Consider the following 18,885-nt stretch of genomic DNA (forward strand, 5'->3'; position numbering starts at 1 on the left):
GACAAAAGTCTGTCCTCCTTTCTGAAAAAAGACAACTTTAACTATGTGTGGTAAAAAGGAGATGCTGATTCACACCAAATCTGTGATGAACAACAGTGACCATAACATACATCATCATTAAACAGTAGCATAACACAATCCTCCATCTTTGAAAATATTAATTGTTTATACATGCTGTGTCCATCAAAATACATGCGAAGGCTAAGGCCAACACCGTAAGTGTACTGTTGGCTGGCATTGGACATTTCATTTAATAAACAGCATAGTTTTGCTTTAGTCTGTTACCTTTGAAGTCAATGTTTCAACACCCTGCTGGGCTCAGTGTATTGCAAGACAGATGGTGCTGGAAGCTAATCGATTGCTCGATATAAAAAAACATTTTTCCTCTCTCCCGTTGTGCTGAAGCCAGTTGTGTCCAGCGTTTACTCTGAACAGGTGAGATAATTATTTTTGGACTAGTGTGTCATTAGGGTGTCACATTAAGTGTTTTAGCCAGGCTCTGAGAGAGAAGGCTCTGGGGCTCTCTCTTACACCCAGCAGAGTTGCTCTTTTACATGGCTGTGGCCCTGAGTTCTTTGACTCTATCTGCCTGTCCTTCCATTGATGCTGCTGCTTATTATAAAAGCCAAAAAGTATCGAAGCACAGATATTTTGTGTCTTCAACAGACGGATACAGATGTCTAAAATAATCACTAATAACCGCTGTTCTTTTTTACTTGATTAGTGTTTGAATCCATTTAATTGTGAGGCATGTTGCACACGCAAGCACAGGCATATATAAATGACTGTTAAAGCTGTATAGTTTTTTATTCATGGCACTACACAGCTTAAACTGAGAATTAAAAGTATAAACTATACACATTTCAGTTAGTGTGAGTCATAATGAGAATGTAATGTCCATTGCCACAGGCTTGATTGGTCAACAGTTCCCTGCTGAGTGTAGCAATGGAGGGTGGCAGGTTTAGTGGTCTTCCAGTAATAAGGTGGCTACGTCATGTGTCAGCTTCACTAGACACCAAGCTTTCGGTGAACAATATCTTCATGGAACAAGTCTGCTATCTGGTGGCCACAAAAAGTACTTCAGGTTAATAGAACTGGCTTGGGAAAGCTACTTGGTTCCCTATGATTTAATACTTAATACCTATGAGTTAATACTCACTTAATGCATTGATAAATTAATTCCACATCACTGGTGTGCTGTAAAAGTAAGTGTGCTCAGACATACTATGCAGGGAAACAAACTCACTCCCACATTTATTTGCTTATTGGAAACTGCAGCTCAACTGTGCCTTTCTTTCTTTTTTCTTCATAATTGAATATTTATAGCAACACATTAACAAGCGTAGCCTACCATTTATGGAAAGTTTTATCAACTGACTTTTTTATGTATATATTTATTTTTATTGTGTGAACCTATATAGTACATTTACATCATAAAATATATCAAAATATATAACTGAAGCTTTCTGTCAAAAAGATTTCTAGATATACTACTTCTTTTCATCCCAATAAGACAAGATGAGTGTCTTGTTTGTCTTTAGTAGGAACTTAATGTATTTTTCAGTATGGCCACCAGGTGGTGCAAACAAGTCTTGTGGTGACGTATGACGTCTTCCAACCCACACCTGTGCAAGATTGACGCAAACACATGAAAGCGCTATGACACGGTGCAGCTATTTTTATTTATCCTCAAAATGATATATAACACAGATTTATTATAGCATTCATTTATTACGATTTTTAAATTTGAGTTCTGGACGTTCAGATCATAGATATGTGATTAGAATATAGTTGGTACATGTAATAAGTACACTTTCATGTAAAATCAGTTTCGCGACTTCTAATCTTTCTGACATTTAGTTAACAATCGTAATATTTACCATCCATCGTATACTTATGCTTTAAGTGTATTTTTAAATATTTGTATAATTGAAACATTATGTGTGAAACAAAACAGCAACATCTAAATTCGAATATAACATAACCCAAATCACTAAATTGTTACTATACGTAGACATCAATATTAAAGCGAACGACACAAAGAAGAAGATTTATTCTATAAACTAAATAAATTAAAATGAAATTGTGACAGACATGATATTGTCAGTATAATTTGCTAGATGTTTTGTTTTGGCTACACATTGTGATTTTTTTAAATACACGGATATGTCTCACACAGCCTACAATATACTCTTGTACATTGTTACTATTGTTATACACATGGACATTGTTACCCTTAAGTCCTTGCTGTCAGACTGTTTTGCTGCCCACTGCTGTAATACAGAATTGGTATTTAAGATGGACCTGCACCCCTGTCTGGTCTTCACACCTCCATGGAGAAAGTCAGGTAAAGTATGTTTGTACAGTGGAGGTTTTGATAACATAAACAGATCATTATTTTAATGCTGCCTTTGTTTATGTTCTGTTTTTTTTTAATATAAATTAAAATCATTTAAGACAGAGTCATATTGCAGGCCAAATTTCCCCATGGGTTTGTGCACTGAGAGGCGATTATTCCATTTAGAAAGCTAAGTGTAATGCTGTAGTGCCCTGAAAGAGGCTGCCTGCTGCTTGTGTTGTTAAGGTGGTTAGTGTTTCTATTGCTGGAAATGATGAACAGTTAAAGCCTTGCTTTACAAGGAACATGCAATGCTCCATGCAAGTTATAAAAAGCTTGAATAACAAAGTACATCTCTTCTTAACAACTTCACACTTTGCTTTTTGCTCTCACTTCGAGATGTCTATGTTGTCTCGCCTCTGCAGCGCAGACACACTCCCTGACTGCTTCCTGTTCCTCAGAAAGAGCTGTTTGTCTCTTAAAGAGTCTCTTTTGACTCTTGTATCATCTATCAGTAGTAGTGCTTCACAGAAAGATTATTTTCCAAAAAAATATTCATATGGTGTTCTCTGGAAGGGGTGAAGCGATTGGCATTTGTATCTGAGCAGCTGCAAGAGTCTGTACTGATTCATCAGCACTGTGGGAAGAAATGACATCACCAGGTGAGTTGAGTCAGTCGTCCTCATTTCTTCCCTCAGTGCAATAAATCAATACAAACTCTCGCGGTTGCTCTTCATTTTTAAATGCTGATCACCTTAATCAGTGTCACTGTAAAACCTTCCCAGAACACACTAACTGAATAGTCAAATAATCATTGAGTGCAGCACTGCTCAGTAGTAATAAACCTGGCGGTGGTTCTTGACTCAGATGAAGTAGCATATTTTTCAAGCAATATAGGACCTATCATATGAATATGAATATTTGTAAGTTTTTCATATGGAAGTGAATCTAGTCTAATGATTAAATCAGCAATGAAAGAACATTTGTCATTTTTAAATGTGAATCTTGCTGTATATTCCTTCATGGTGAATTATCATTATAGTTACTACATCAACAAGTAATATATATATATATCAAGTCTACTAGGACTTTATCTGAATCCATTGTTGGTGGATGTAAGATGTTTCTACAAAAACAAAGCCCCAATATTCTATCAAAAACAGTATCAAAAGCAAACTAAGCTTAAAAATTGGAAATAAATAACTCAACATGTGGTTGCACTATTCCCTCATAAAAAGCTGTCCAACAATAACATTTTTTGCCAGGTTATCCAGAGAATAACATGGTGAGTTGTTTTTCTCTCTTTATGAGTTTTATATCAAATGTATCATTATTATTTGGAAGATTTTGTCAATATTGGACAGCACTTATTTTCTATAAAATGAAAAAATGGGAAATACAGATATATAAAAAACAATCCCTGCATTTAGCCACTTAATGTCAACATCTTATGTTTTTTTCCTATTTCAGACTTATTTTAAATATACTATCCTATAAAATTAATCAACATAAAATAAAAAAAAGATAAAATATATATTTTCCTGTTACAGTACATTATAGTGTGACAGCTGGCCTGTGTTCTCGGGTTGCAGTATATATACAATAACTATGGCGGCGCTGTAAGATTTGATGTCGCCCTTAGCTGCGGAAAGAAAATGTCTTGGGTGTAAAAATAATGTTGCTGGCCCTTTAAAAGATTGGAATGGCTGGTTCTAATGACTATACCTGGATAAACAGGGCGGCCAAATAAAAGCGAACTGTTGGTGCAAAGTAAGCACGTTTCTGGCAAAATAATGCATGTATAAAATAGCGCCAGAAGAAAATAACTATATCTCTAATGACAAAATAATATCGGCTATTAGTCAGCGAACGGGATTGGGGCATCCATTTCATGTCACATGACCCCCAGCATCACCGAGGACCGGTATCTGTTTATCACAGCCAGAGGAAATCGCTGTCCGTGTCTCTTTAAGAAGAGCCCGATCTCTATCCTCAATCTCCATCGCCGTGTCCCGTAAGAAAGCTGTGCAATGTCTGCGAGCTCTGCTTACAACGATGAAAAGGGGGGCTCCTCCAGCCTCGGGGAGCCCGAATACGGCCACGATCCCGCCAGTGGGGGAATTTTCTCCTCCGATTATAAAAGGTAAGGACACACGTCCATGGTGTGCTGTTCAAGCTATTGCATTTGCTGTGATAATAGGGAACATGGTGAAAAGCCGGGGGGGGAGGTGCAAGGGGCATGCAATTTCCTGCCGGTGAAGGTGGAGAGGAAGCAGCAGGAGCAGGGATGGTAGTAGGGGCTTGGAATAAACCTCTTAAAATTGTAATGTTTTCAAGTAGATCACGATATTTAGCGCTCAATAGGTCTTCGATTGGTCCCTTTCCCCATTAGATGATGAGGGCCGCACTCAAATGGAAATACCTGCCATGCTGTCCACCGAGACGAGTCATCCTGTAAACCGCTGTGATTTGTTTTTGAGAGGTTTATTGACAATTGTAGACTACATTATAATGTCTTTTTTTAAGTCGCTTTTTGTGTCACTCTCTATGGTGGGCATGATGACGCACCCCCCACCAGCACGGTGCTTAGATTGCGTGTGTGCACGGGAGGAAGGACACAGAAATGCAATTGTGAGCTAAAACACGATGCAGATCCTTTCATCCGAGTCTCCAGAAACGCGTCTTCCTCAGTGTCCGCGGTCGGGCTCTCAACTCTGCGGCTGCTTTCAGAACTGGCGACTGGACAGCGCCGTGGTGCTGGAAACTGGAATAAGGCTTTATTAACAATCTCACTGCAAATACACACCTTGCTTTGTTCTTCATCACGCTTGCCAAAGTTATTTTCAGAGAAATCTGTTTGGGAAAACTGCTCCCATGGAGATTTATTGAAAAATACTGTAAACAGTCTGTGCAAATATTAAGAAAATGACTTGTAGTTTCCAGATTTCTGGTTTTAGAGTTTTGTTTTGTAACATGAATATACAACTGAGCTAAGAACTGTTTGGACACTGTATAGTATATTTTGTATCTTATGTAAAACTCTCATGAGAGTATACAGCTGTCCTGAAGTAAGCAAGTTACACCAAGTCCTAGTTGGATACAGACATGTTCATGGGCTGTGGACAAATTTGCTTGGCAATCAGACTTACCTCTTCCTAAAAGAGATTTAAATAACCTAACACATTATATACTAAAATGTTCATGATGACATTATGAAAGCTCCAGTATGCACGGGTGTGTATGTTAAGTACATAGTGCTGTGTGTGTGAGATAATAGTTCAGTTTGTCAGAGCTGTGAAAACAAACTTCTGTAAGAATGTGAAAAGGAAAATGTCAATTTTCGTACCAGCTATATTATCAAAACCAATGGGACAAGTCTCTCTCCTGGCAATAGATTGTATCAGGTGTCATGTGATCAGTAGAGGGTACTCTGTCCACCAATTGTACTGTGGAGTGTCAGACAACAGTGTGCTGCCAGCGATGAAGGCATTTTCTGTCAACGGCCTTTAATGTACAGATTCACAAAGCTACTGTATGAGCTATGAAAGAGCTTCACAGTGGATAATGTTAAAAACAACTGTCAGTAGCTTTCTGTACAGCCCTTTGCTCATGAGTTGCAGTGCATTGTAAGAGTAATTTGTTTCTTTATGTGCTTCCACTTTCAGATGAGTTTTCCGAAGCTATTTTTATTCAAATACTTAGTATTGCAAATAACAGCTAAAGACTGCACAACGTGGTATGCAGTATTCTGTTTTCCCTTTCCTTTCCCCTCAGGTTTTTAATTGAATTACAGAAAAATCGAATTTAAAGACACTAATATAAGCTTCCAGACTCGAGATCTGTTGTTGTTCACTTTTTGAGCAGAAAATAAAAAACATTCTCTTTGAAATTAAATATCTGGAAAATACAGTTGATACATACTATCCTATATAAAATCTTTGTTTTCTGCAGTCATGGAAGTTTTAAATCTTACTCAGCGTTTTCCCTTTGCTGTCATTGTGAGGATTATTTGTTTTTCATCAGTTTATTCAGCAGTGGGAGGACTGCATAATATCCCAAATGGATTTTTTGTGTCAGACCATTCTCTGCAGTAAATTAGCTCAGTTGGCTAAGATTAATAAAGTTCTGCATAATGCAGGGCAGGATACAGATTTCCCAGTGGAGTTCTGCCTTCATTTTTGTTTTGACATTGACTCTGTAATGATACTGAACAATGACTTGAAACATGGTAATACCTATAATATGGTAAGTGCTATGAATAGTCTTTTTGTGAGTAAATATTTGATGGTCAGGTAAATAAGAAATCTAACTCCATACATAATTTGCTCAAATATTCTTGAAAGAAATACATTGTCACGTATATCTTGTTGCAATACAAATTTGTTTATTTCTGTGTGTGACGAAGTCAAAAGGAGCACAATGTATAGGAAACATGCATGCTTTTTTTCATTTTAAAGTAATGTACACCCCTTGGCCCCTCACTGAACAACGCAGTCATCCTTAAGTTTGAATTTTAACAGATATACCAAACTAAGGTGTCTCTCTCCATGAATGTGACACTCTCTGCCAATGTTGTGTAACTGAAGGTATTTTAGTAGCTACTTATTTGCAGATGTATGTCTTCCCCTCATTTTAAAAGGTTTGATTGCTGAGGGAAATGTCCGCTATTATATATTCCTCAAGTGAATTTCATGCAGGCCCGTGTACCAGAGATGAAAGAGGATGATGTATGTACACTGTTGCTATTATTAGCTCAGGCAATATTAAGGCATGTCATGTTTTTTATAAGTAGGATTGAAGACAATGTTCGGTAATAAAGCATTCCTATGACATACAAAGAGAGGCACTTCTGTCATTAGAGCAGATAGTTATCGAATGCAGATATATATATATTTTTTTTCATTTTAAGTTGCTGAAACCTGCTGAGAAGAATTGCTTTGTCCTGAATACTAACTGGGACTGCTATTTTTAGCAGCTGTTACATCTGTATCTGTGTGAGAAAAGCTGCACATCAAAAATGCATGAGATGGTTCCTTGCATTCACGGCAAGAATATATTTACTGAGCTTCTCCTGCTGTAAAGGAAAAACCCTCCCTTTATACATCATATTCTATTATTCAATAACTATTATTGGACCTAATAGTTGAATTTAGGATTGTTATTTTGAATTGTGATCAATGTCCCTTGTATTTTGGAAGTAACTATGATTTCAGTTAGTGTGACGCCATGTACAGTTTGACAGTAAATGTTTGTGCTTGTATTTGGCAGCTTCATTTTACTTTCTTTATGCTGTCACATTATGCAGTCTGATAAATCATAGCTGATGTACTGACAGCAGAGTGAAGGGATGCATTGATTAAGTGACTGTGAGCTAATGGAGGAACAAAACATGGAAGATCTGACTAGAGGTATGAAGTTGGACAGGACTGAACAGACATTTGTTTTCTCTGTTTAAAACCAAAGGACAATTTTTTCATTTACTCTTTTCTTTTATTGAGCATGTGAATTTCAATGAGGTTTCCACCATCAGTTCATATTAGTATCCTTTGATTTTCATATGACGATATGGAGAAAACGACTTGAATAGGGTAGTCTAAAAGTCTATTGGTTCTTACTTCCTGATGAAATCCAATGCAATATCCTTTCTCCACCTCCCCCACACTTCCTGTAATAAATCTATGAATGAACCCTGTGGAATACATTCTCAGTCTCTTAGACAAGCCGGAAATAGATAGAGGCCTAATGTATTTTGCCTTGCTACTTTGTTGCTGTTAAACATGTTAAATGACTGAGAACAGGTATATGTACCTTTTGAATGGTTCTCCACAGTATAGAAACTATCTGTGTTCATGCAGTATAGACAGAATTCAGGCTTCTATAATGTTTATTTATCTTTCACAGACCTGAAAGACATTTAAGGGCTACAGTTCTCTCATATTGGAATTTGAAAAGTTTCACCATATGTGTAGCATTATACTATAGTTCATGACTGGAACTTAACTTCAGAATAAACCAATTCAAAATCTGTTTTTAACCTTACAGTGGATAGATGAGAATAATTTGTATTATACATTTCCCAACTTTATGGCAATGCTATGGCACTTACCTATCAGTAAAGATAGTCCATACATTATTTATATTTTATGACAGTGAAGGAGATATAGGGTGTCAGTTACTGCTACAGTTACTTACAGTTCATGTTCAGTAACACTATCATGCTGTTTAATGAAAAACAGATTCATTCTAAGAATACCTTTAATGTCTTATTTATACATTGTTTGCATTGCTCCATGGCTCAAACTCATTGAAGAACTGATAATTCAAATACAATCATGGAAATAAAATACATATTATTTAATTGTTATTTTATGACAGACTAGTATATATACAGATTCGTTTTTCATCGTTTACTTTTTGATTGGTGTCATTTTTGAGTTACTTCATGTAAGAATCAGATTGTAGATTTAAAATATCCATTCAATATCAGCTTCATTTTTCAATGTATAGTTTATCTAGTAAATATTTCCTCAGTTTTTTAAATGGTGTGGTATTGCATTTGTTTTTGTTTGTTTGTTTGTTTATTTGTTTGACCATACCATTTTTACAGTGGCTCCAAGTATTTCTTAATCAAGTGCACAAACACTATTGGAGTGTATAAAGAGTATTGAGCCTTTTTTTTAATTAGAAGCACAGATTTATCTGGTACACAGTTTTTCTAAACATGGCAGTGCTTTCTTTCAGTTTGTGAAGTAGAGAGCAAAACATGATAAAATCCGTAAATTCAGATTTGAATGCATTTATCTTAAGAGGCTATGTGATTTGTTTACTCTGGGATTCTGTTTTGGTCTTTTTAATGAATATTCATTTACAAATTACTGCTAAATTTCACCAGAATAAAATGACAACACTATGTTTTTGTCTCAGTCATGAAAATAAAATACGCCATACTGTCTATGCTTTAAGAATGTGATTGAGCTAATACAATTAAAGACTAATTAAACAGGTTAATGGAACTAAAATGTTAGTACTATGACTAGGAAGTAATCAAATGGAATAATATTTTATACGTTTTATACATGTGTTTTTAAAAATACTTCATCATAATTAACATAAATCTTACCCAAGTTTCACATAAAGTCTCCTAACTGAATGTCTTTGAACTATACTCTGAGCCATTTTGGCTCTGCTTTGAACCAAATTACAATAATTCCCATTTAATTGTGCTTCCATTTCAATACAATCATGAACTGGTTCTAAAAACAGCTACTGTAATATACCCTCACAAACACAAGAGGGCAGTCACAGGCAACATTATCAGATGACAGAAGCCATAGCTGGGACTAACGGTGTTTCTAAGAGGGGGCAATGTAAATTAAACCACTTTGTGACGAGCATTCAAATCAAAAATGAATTAATAGTTTTCTGTTTTTAACTTATGTTCTGCTCGTATATGAAGCTATGCTAAAACAATAAAGATTAAACATTTGGGTCTTTGTTCATGCCTCATGATACACAGTTAACCCTATCCCGGGAAGCACCATACACAGGAGAGGAAACCAGGGAGAAAAATAAGCTGTTGTTTTAAAGTGAAATACAATACTAAAATGTGCAGTTTTCTGTGCAGAGCATGTTTAGACTGTAATAGCTGCACAGTGACAGCTCTGCACTATTTTTAGAGACAAAAGTGTGCAATAGATCAAGGAAGCTCTTTCAAACACTTTAATTTTATTTTTCCCCAGGGGAGGCATTATGATTTGACTGCTTTCCCTACAGGAGGGAAATGAAAACACTTGTCTTTTTAGCATCATCATTTCTTTAATCAAATTTGTCATTTTAAATCATTTTCAATGTCTAAAACAGGCTTTTCCAGTCAGGCAGATGATTACATTTATGGGCAGTGTAAGGTCTTGAAGAGGTAAATGCTTATTTTCAACAGCAATGCCTAATTTAAGTTTCTCTTCATGTGCTTGTGAGTGCCCTGCTGGCATTCCCTAACAGTTTAAACAGCTGCAGTAATGCCGTGGACCAGCACCAAGAATTAGTTGGGTCAATCAATTAAAAAAGCTACAAACACACACACACACACACACAACACAGGGCAAATTAGAGTCACTAATCAACCTAAGCAGCCCGTCTTCGGGATGTGGGTAGAAACGGGAGCACCCAGATACGGGGAAAACAGGCAAACTACACGCAGGCAGACATCCAAGGTGGGAATAAAACCCAGAGCTGTGAGGCAGCCGTGCTCACCACTGCGCCGCCCTTACAGCAGATCTGCTTGTGTGCTATATTAGAGATTCATTCTGTCACGAATTTTGAGCCTGTCTGCTCTGTTTCTTTGATTTGGCAGTCTCTTAACTTTCTTACATTGCCTTGAGCCACTTCTTATGCTTGTCTCATCCTCCTGTTACTTCACAGCTGACATAATTTGATGGCTAGTATGCAGCGGAGCAATCTCTTTTCTCAAATGTACTTTTTTATCTAATGTTTTTATTTTATTTTATTGTTTCCATTGTATTTGCATTGCCCCCTATGCATCTATTCATTATAAACTGCTAGGTTTCTGAGCTGGATTAATTGAGCTATGAATCACTATTATAGCAATTTTGTTTTTGCAGCATAAAAAAGTAGTTTTTTTAATTTGATGAAATCTGTTCTCTTTCCAGTGAGGGAGTAAGAAAAAAAAAATTGAAGACATTTAAAAACCATGATTATTCTTTCTGAAAGTGGTATTTAAATAATGTGAAACCAAGAATCATTAGATGATTCAGAAACAGTCTGTTGCTGTTCGGCCTGAGATTTCAACTCAACTATACCTGGTGAACCGTGCCATTCACTGAGTCTGGGACACTGGTTTACAGATTTGGAAACACAGAACCCCAATGTGTGTGGTTAGCCAGTCCCATAACCCTTATCGGTAGCACCCGATTGAACAGATAATCCTGCTTTTCCTTAGCCTCAGAGCAAAGGCCCCAATCCCTTTCCCATCTTTGTCAGTTTGTTTTGTTCTCTGAGGTTTGTGAGGCGTTCGCTGAGTTAAATAGCGCAGCTGTCTTAATCCAATTTAGAGGTTGCCTTGGAAACATTGCCGTTACAGAGCATATAGGAGAGGAACATATGGACAAAGGTACGGGGAATGTGAAGAGTGATACCGAGAAGACGTTTAGCTTGCATCACAGCCCTATGATGATCCCTACTAACATATCTGGTACATTTATCAGTGGGGAATATTTCTTTGTTTCCTCAAAGAACACTGAACAGCAATTCAAAATAACTCTTACTACACATTTAGGGCAGGAGATACCAATTAGGCTTTTTTATATATATATCAGAGCGTCAGCAAGCCCTTGTTAGTCACAAAGCCAGAGCTGTTTGGCTGAGTGTTGTATTGCCAGAGGCTGCCCGGGGTAATCTTTTTGGAAATCAGTATTCAGAGCAAATTATGCCTCTGCTCTAACCCTGTCCCACTGTACATGAAACGCATCACACCCCCTTGAAAGAGCTGCCTGCCATGCATCCTGATTCATTAAACAGCTTCTGGTTACTCAGTGTTGTCCCTGAGATTATTCTGCATGTTGCTTGAAAATTATTATCTAATTTAATACTAGGTAAACAGCGAATGCCTCAACTGAGCGTGGTACAGTAATTACAAATTTGAATCAGCGGAACGAACCCTCGTGTTTATTAATGAAGGCTGTTTTGGTATTCAGTCCTTGTCTATAGTTTATAAAATAATAGGCTCTATTCAAATTCATTAGTGAACACTTCTGTTCTTCTTCTTTTAATTATTATTTTTTTAATTAGGGGAGACAATGATATTTAAAAGAAGAAACACAGCTTTGGAGTTACCTTCGTAGTCCGGTGTAGCTGATGAACTGCTGAGTTCTTTGTTCTGGTCACCTGACACCTTCCATTGTGTTGCCCATTGCTGTATCTCTTTGATTTTAGATTTTAATTTTGAAGTTGTGCGATGGTTAAAGTACTGCTGGCTCTTCACTTCCCCCAGGATGCCAGCACCGTTCTATGCTTCTCTTATACCACTGCTATTCTCTGACCATTGTGTTTGTACATTATCATTTCATGAGGCTTTCCTCTCTCTCATTCACGATTCCCCCATTAAAAATGATTTAATCTACTGTTATTTGAATGAATCAGTGAAGAACGACTTTTCTAAGGTCTGTGAAACAAAGCCAAAAATAAAAAAAGCTATTTCTCTTTAAATCCTGCACTGCATAAATGACATAAATAATAAGACAAGGCTGGTAGTATCAAGGGAATAATTAAAGAGGAGGATGGTAGGTTTTGCTCACCAGAAGGCAGAGCAATGCAGATATTTTTAAAGGTTATGTTTTTTCGACCATGTTGAATCTGGAACTAATGTATCTGTGCTTTTTATGTTGGTGTGAAGCCAGGTTAACAAGCTTGAGTCCAGAGTAACACTGAAAAATCGGTAAGAGCCTTTAAATCTTAGGGCATAGCACTAAAAAAATAAAATAAACATTTTTCAAAAGGGTCAGCGAGATTGTCGATTATTGCAATACACTAACCTCGGTATGGGAGTCCATGTTGTAAATTCTCCCATCAGGCAGAATTACAGTTGGGGAGATCTGTTGTTATTGTTCTTGGCAGCCTCAGATTAAGAGGCAGGGTTTTTTAATTGACTGCTGTTTCCTGTGATTAGCGTGTTTTTTCTTCTATCAGAAATGTGTCTAGTGGGTGGTTTCTCTAAATTATGAATGAAAACGCCTGTTTAGTACTGTATGTTAAACTGTTACAGCCTCGTTTGCCCACCAGAGTTGTTTTAGTCAGTTGTCTGTTGCTGAGTGTGATGTGTGAGTGTGAGGAACAGCAGGAAAGAGCAGCGGCAAAGCGCCCGCTTGTACCGCAGCGAGGGGGATGAAAAGCTTTTCAGCACCCTGGTGAGAAAAGGTTGAAGGAGATGGGAGTAAATGAAGGGAGGAGATGGTGTCAGTTCTTGCTGAAAAATCTGCAAGTTAAACAGATATAAACATTGAAAAATCACAAATAAAAAAAAAAGCAATGAAAGGTTTACATTATAGTCTATCCATTCAGACTATATAGCTGGCTGGCATTGATATTAGGCAGTGTTTCGATTCAGCAGACAATAGAAGCCCATTCATCTACCTAAGGGCAGTCCTTAAAAATCTATTTTGAGCTTCAGATTGGTCAGCCTAAAGCATGTGTGTGAAAATGGTGCGATGTTTAAAAATCAATTGCAGGTACCAAGCTCCAATATACATAACTGCACAGCCCACCCTCCCCAGTGCCACACAGAGCGAATTAAGTGTATAATTAAGTCCCTCTCCCCCCGTGTCACACATTCACATCCATCAAGCTCCCACAGGCAATGCTGAAGTTCAAAAGGTCAAGAGATTGAAGCTCACGATAATCAGTCAACGAGCTCTTCTTACAACAAAGTACTATAGCTGAATTAAACCTGCCGGGGCTGAGTGGCCCTATATTATCCTGGCTCTGCTGTTCAGAGCTGCCAGTGGCTTTGCAGCTGGGTTTGCTAGTACAGTAGCTCAGGTTTGACAAACCTGCTAATCTCCAGCGGACTTAAGACGAGGTGGTGTTATCAAGTTGACTAGAGTGGTGTTAAGTTTCCTCAGGCAGGTATTATGTGTCAGCAGCAAGCAAAGAAAGAGACCGTCTTGTTTTAGAAAGTGGGAGAGAGACAGAGTACCATCACTACAGCACTGGCTTGAAAGCTGAGTCATATCAAGCAAACTGCAGAGAGAGAGAGAGAGAGAGAGAGAGGAGTGCAAGAGGAGTGCGAGAGGCAGAGACTGAGAGGGGAGGGGGATTGCAAACGTGGCTGAGGGAGTGGGCTGTGCCGTCTTCACACAATAAAGACAAGCTTTAGAAGCTGAGCTGTCAGCCTTGAGCAGGGGTGAATCGAAGGCAGATGGAGTGAGCTCCCAAGAGGGTGAGAGAAAGAGAGGAAAAGAGTGAGAGAAAAGGATGTGCACCGACAAGAAGCTGACGTTGTAACGCTGGGGCTCCACACAACCAATCAGCACGTAGAATCCAGATCACTTCTGGCTCTGGCTTTTTATTTCTCTTTATTGAGGCTCGGGAGAAATCTTCCTGTTCCAAATGGAAATTGGTGTCTTGAATTGAGTTTGTAATCCATCCAACCCCTTTCCTCCTGTATGGAATTACTGTGCATCTCCTCTGGATTCTGAGTGGCAGTGCTGTGCAGCTGGAGGGATATCGGCTGTGGCTGCAGGTTCATAAAAGCCTTGCCACTGATTGGGAAGTCTGTGGGTAGTGTGTCTTGGCTGAACTGGGGTCCAGGATGAAGCCCATGCAGAGGCTGTTGCAACTGCCTGTGAACGCAGTGAATCTGGTGAAAACTGCTCAGGCTCAGGAAGAAGCCAAGAGCCCAGTTCTGACCCCCGACGGTGGGCAGCAGACATGGTACAACGCCGTGCAGCCAGACGAGCTGAGGTTCCTGAAGTCCAGCGGGGACCATGAGGACCGGGGCTCGGAGGACAACACCACCAACAGTGCCCAGACACAACCCCTGCGGTAGGATCAACCCCTTACACACAGTTCTGTGCCATGAAAGCCTTTGGTATTTGTTGAGACCTAGGTGTCAAAAGTTAGACTACTTCCACAAATTCACACATGTCAGTCATGGGCTACTTACTGTATGGGACACAAAATATCTTAAGTACTTCTTTAAGTTAAGGCCTGGAAAAACTGGAAAATGCATCATTATAAATTTAGTTAGGACCCCTCTGAAGATGGAGTTTAAATAGAGTTGGTAAGGCAATGTATTTGTATATACTTACTTCTTATCAGAAGCTCTCAATGTCATCGAAAAAAGTTTGCTCTCAATTTTAGCTACACTGTGTTTACTGTGTGTATACAATCCATACACAATAGTCAGAAGTAGATCTGACCACCCAGGTTAATAACACATTATATTTTAAACCAGTCCCCCCCCCCAAAAAAAAAAAACAGCTTAGAAACAAACCACATTTAATAAATTAAAAGCATGAACAGATACCAGATATCAATGCTAATCAAAATTTAACACACATTCAACATTTTTACATATTTCTTCCCCCTGAGTTCATAAAATGAATGTGGAGGAAGTTGGCTGAAATATTCATTGTAGGTTTTATTTTGTTCACATTGGAGAAGTTTTTAGCCTTCATTAGCGAAGCCAGTGGAAGGACTGATCTTCAAGAAAAGTAGGTCAATCTGACCTATATTATGATATCCTCCAGAACTTTTGCCAAGGACTGTTCCATCACAGTCTTTAGAGTACTTCTCAAAGTGTAGGTGCAAATGTAAGTGGAGCATTAGGATATACACAGTGAAGTGAATGCTTCCATTAAGAGAAATATAAGACAGATCCACATGTACATATTAGATGCTATGGCTCAGTTCCCTGTGGTAGGGAGATACTATCAGAATCCCTCTTGAATACTAGTCGACACTACACAAGCAGCTTCTAAGAGCCAACCCACTCAACTTCATGTGCTTTATTTGCTATTTACACTCTAGTTTTCTAAAGTAATGTGTCCACTTTACCAATGGGTTGTATCATGTATGGACAGTGCCTAAAACTAAGTGTCCCCAACTGATTCAAGGGCTTTATTTAATGTATCTGTACTACTAATATTAAACCTAAACATGATGACTGAAACATATGACATGCATTTGTGTCTGACAGATTTCACTTGGTAAAGAGAGTATTGCACAGCTAGAAAAACAAGGCATTGATTTAAGAACAAAGTTTGTTCCCTGATGTATACATTCCACTAATAATCATGAATTCAGTATTAGTGTTACTTGAAAACGATAGATGGAAGGTAAACTCTGGTTATTTATAGGTGTTGAAGAGGGAATTGGCAACTCAAAGCAATCTTTCAAATATACCAGTATCATTTAGGCTTACACCTGTCTTCAATCTCCTTAGGCTAGCTTCAGTGGAATTATTATTTAATGGTGTCTTTCTGGCTAAATGAAAGGGAGATGTTAAGGTTGCTTCTCAATTTTCTCAAGAAAGTTTTTGTTTTTAATCACTGTTTGCTTCCAGGATTTGTATTTTTTAATTCTGAGGCAGATTTCTTGTTGGTATACTCGGTCATTTTCGATAAATACCACTTGAATGTTGAAAGTATCTTCTGGTTTACTGTACTGTATGACTTATCAACATTTATGCAGTTTTCACTCTAACTTCAGTTGTTCACGTGTTTGTTAGACAGAGCAAAGGACATCGTCAGAAAAGGAGTGCAGGGCATTGCCATGGCAACCCTCTTGAACTGGGAATTCAGCACTCTTATGATATATACTGTTGTCTTTCAGATCTTCAGTCTTTGTTTCTATTATAGGTTGATGGCTGTTGATGGTCTTTACTCCTGGTTGAAATGAAATGATAATTTAATGGTATAGGTTAGTAGTTTAGTGTTATTTTTGTATCTTGTTGCTCTTAGGTACAGATCTTATTTATATCCGTTTGATGCCACACTGCCCACACACATTTGAATGAAGTCCTCTGCAATTTAGTAAACTTATCCATTTGTCTGTCACGCAGCTGGGAGAGCAGTGACATTTCCTGCACTGACAGGGTGACGGCATTGCCAGCTCCGATTCCAACTCACAGCCTGTTCTGCTCGGGGCACTGATGTGTGTTTCCAGCCATTCCATACAAACTTAGACTCGAGTATTTCTCTGGCCCAAGACGTCACGGCTAACCAGAAGAATCAGAAATTGAATCACTCATGCATGTTTACTAGCTACAGCGGAATGACGTCATCTTGTACCCTTTTCACGGCAACTGTGTATTGTATGATAGTAACATTTTGAAAAATAAAGTTACTGGCCTTGCTATTTAAAACTCCAGGTTGTAACCAGTATTGTGTGTCAGCCAGACTCCACGCAGAACCCCAAGGAGAACCCTGTGCTACTCTATAATTTTCTGAGTCGCACTGTCAGGCTGTTAGCTGCGACTGTGAAACCAAAACACTCCAGCTTAAGTGTCATCAGGTGGATGGACACGGCTGGCGCTGATAGCAATATGACAGGCTCAGAGGAAGTGACAGGAGCTAGTGTTGCATAGCAAGCTGAGCAAACCATCCCACAGTGAAGTACCCCTTTGAGACTACACACCCACACCAGCCTGAGCTGATAGAGTAGCATAGAGCAGTTGAGAAATAACCATAGAAAAGCTTTTGTTTTTGTAGGAACCAAACAAACTGCAGTCTTTGAAATTGGCATTGTATAGGCAGGTTTAATTGTCCTACCTTTTACCTTACATTTGTCTGTCCACTGTCAAAGATGTCAGAGATACGCAATTAAGGGGATTGTAGCTCTATTTATTGAAAGAAAAACATCAAAAGGGGAGTAACCTCCATGTTTAGTTCAAAATTAATGTAGGATTTTGACTAACTTTCTATAATACACTTAAATTTAAATTTGTTAAAGCTATTGATAACCCAGATTATCCTTATTTCCAAATGTTTAATTTAATTTAATTTATTCTGTATATTATAATCAAATAGTAGAGTTTTTAATTACAGCTGTAACTGAAATTCTTTATTGTATTTTGCCAGAGCATCCTTTTATTCACCTTTGGAACCTCCTCTTGTTACAAACAAAAACAGATGTATGAAGTAACTGGGGAGGCAAATATAGTTGATTCACTTTATTGCATTGCTTGTTGCCATGGAAACCAGTCAGGCAGCCTTCATTTGTTACAAGATATCATATCCTGTTAATTCTTGCATTGATGGAGCGTAAGTCTCCCTGGGGATTTTTTTTTTTAATTGCTTTTCTCCCCCTTCCTCATAGCAGATGATTGTAAAGACTAAGGTACAAGTTTACAGTTTGATAATGCAAAAATGTAGCTTGGTTCACTGTGTTTGTTTTCCTACTATTCAATTTGTTTTCTGAACTAGAAGGAGGTGTACTGTGAAAAAAAATATTTTGATTGTCCCAAATGCATAGGGATGCAACAGGGATGCCAAGATTGTCCTTTTAATGTTGATAGTTCTCTTCATCCATTACTCCCCTCATGCCCCCAGTGACTAATAACGCAGAAATCTATCTGATCAGATCAAGGCAGGATGCTCTGTGATCTCTCAGTTTCCATCCTTGCATAGCAGTTCAGTCTTTCAAGCTCTTAATGATTTTGTTAACATTCGCTCACACTGGCTCAAAAATCTAGACTTAATTACTAAGAAAAATCCAAATTGATTTGTTTTACAGTCCTTCATCTGAAAGCACACTGGTTTTAGGTTTTAGAAAGCATTGCCACCTCAAAATACGGCATATTATTTTATTGTTGCCATTCTTTGGGCTGGTTTCACAGACTCAGATTAGTATTAATCTTGGACTACCCAATGCTATTTTAGCTTAAGTAGTGCAAGACTAGTTCTAGTCAAGGTATGTGAAACCATCTGTTAAACATTTAAATATAGGAAGTTTACTTTATTATTTCCACAGATGAGTGTTTGGAAAACACTGGAATATTGAAAAAATACTATTTGATATGATGGGAATGTATT

The 18,885-nt window shown here is 38.0% G+C and overlaps 1 protein-coding gene across 2 annotated transcripts in view; it reads left to right on the forward strand.

The window, feature by feature from the left end:
• The first annotated feature begins 4,270 nt into the window (after positions 1-4,270).
• The window catches only part of ap3b2 (adaptor related protein complex 3 subunit beta 2), a 48,293-nt gene continuing 33,678 nt past the window's right edge, over positions 4,271-18,885 (forward strand). For both annotated transcript variants that reach the window (XM_066701712.1, XM_066701713.1), the window contains exon 1: positions 4,271-4,481. In XM_066701712.1, the coding sequence (XP_066557809.1) occupies positions 4,369-4,481 (113 nt within the window). In that variant the 5' untranslated portion in view covers positions 4,271-4,368. The remainder of the gene's footprint in view (positions 4,482-18,885) is intronic.

This window comes from Amia ocellicauda, chromosome 4 (genome assembly GCF_036373705.1).
Source record: "Amia ocellicauda isolate fAmiCal2 chromosome 4, fAmiCal2.hap1, whole genome shotgun sequence".
In the NCBI taxonomy this organism is placed as follows: domain Eukaryota; kingdom Metazoa; phylum Chordata; class Actinopteri; order Amiiformes; family Amiidae; genus Amia; species Amia ocellicauda.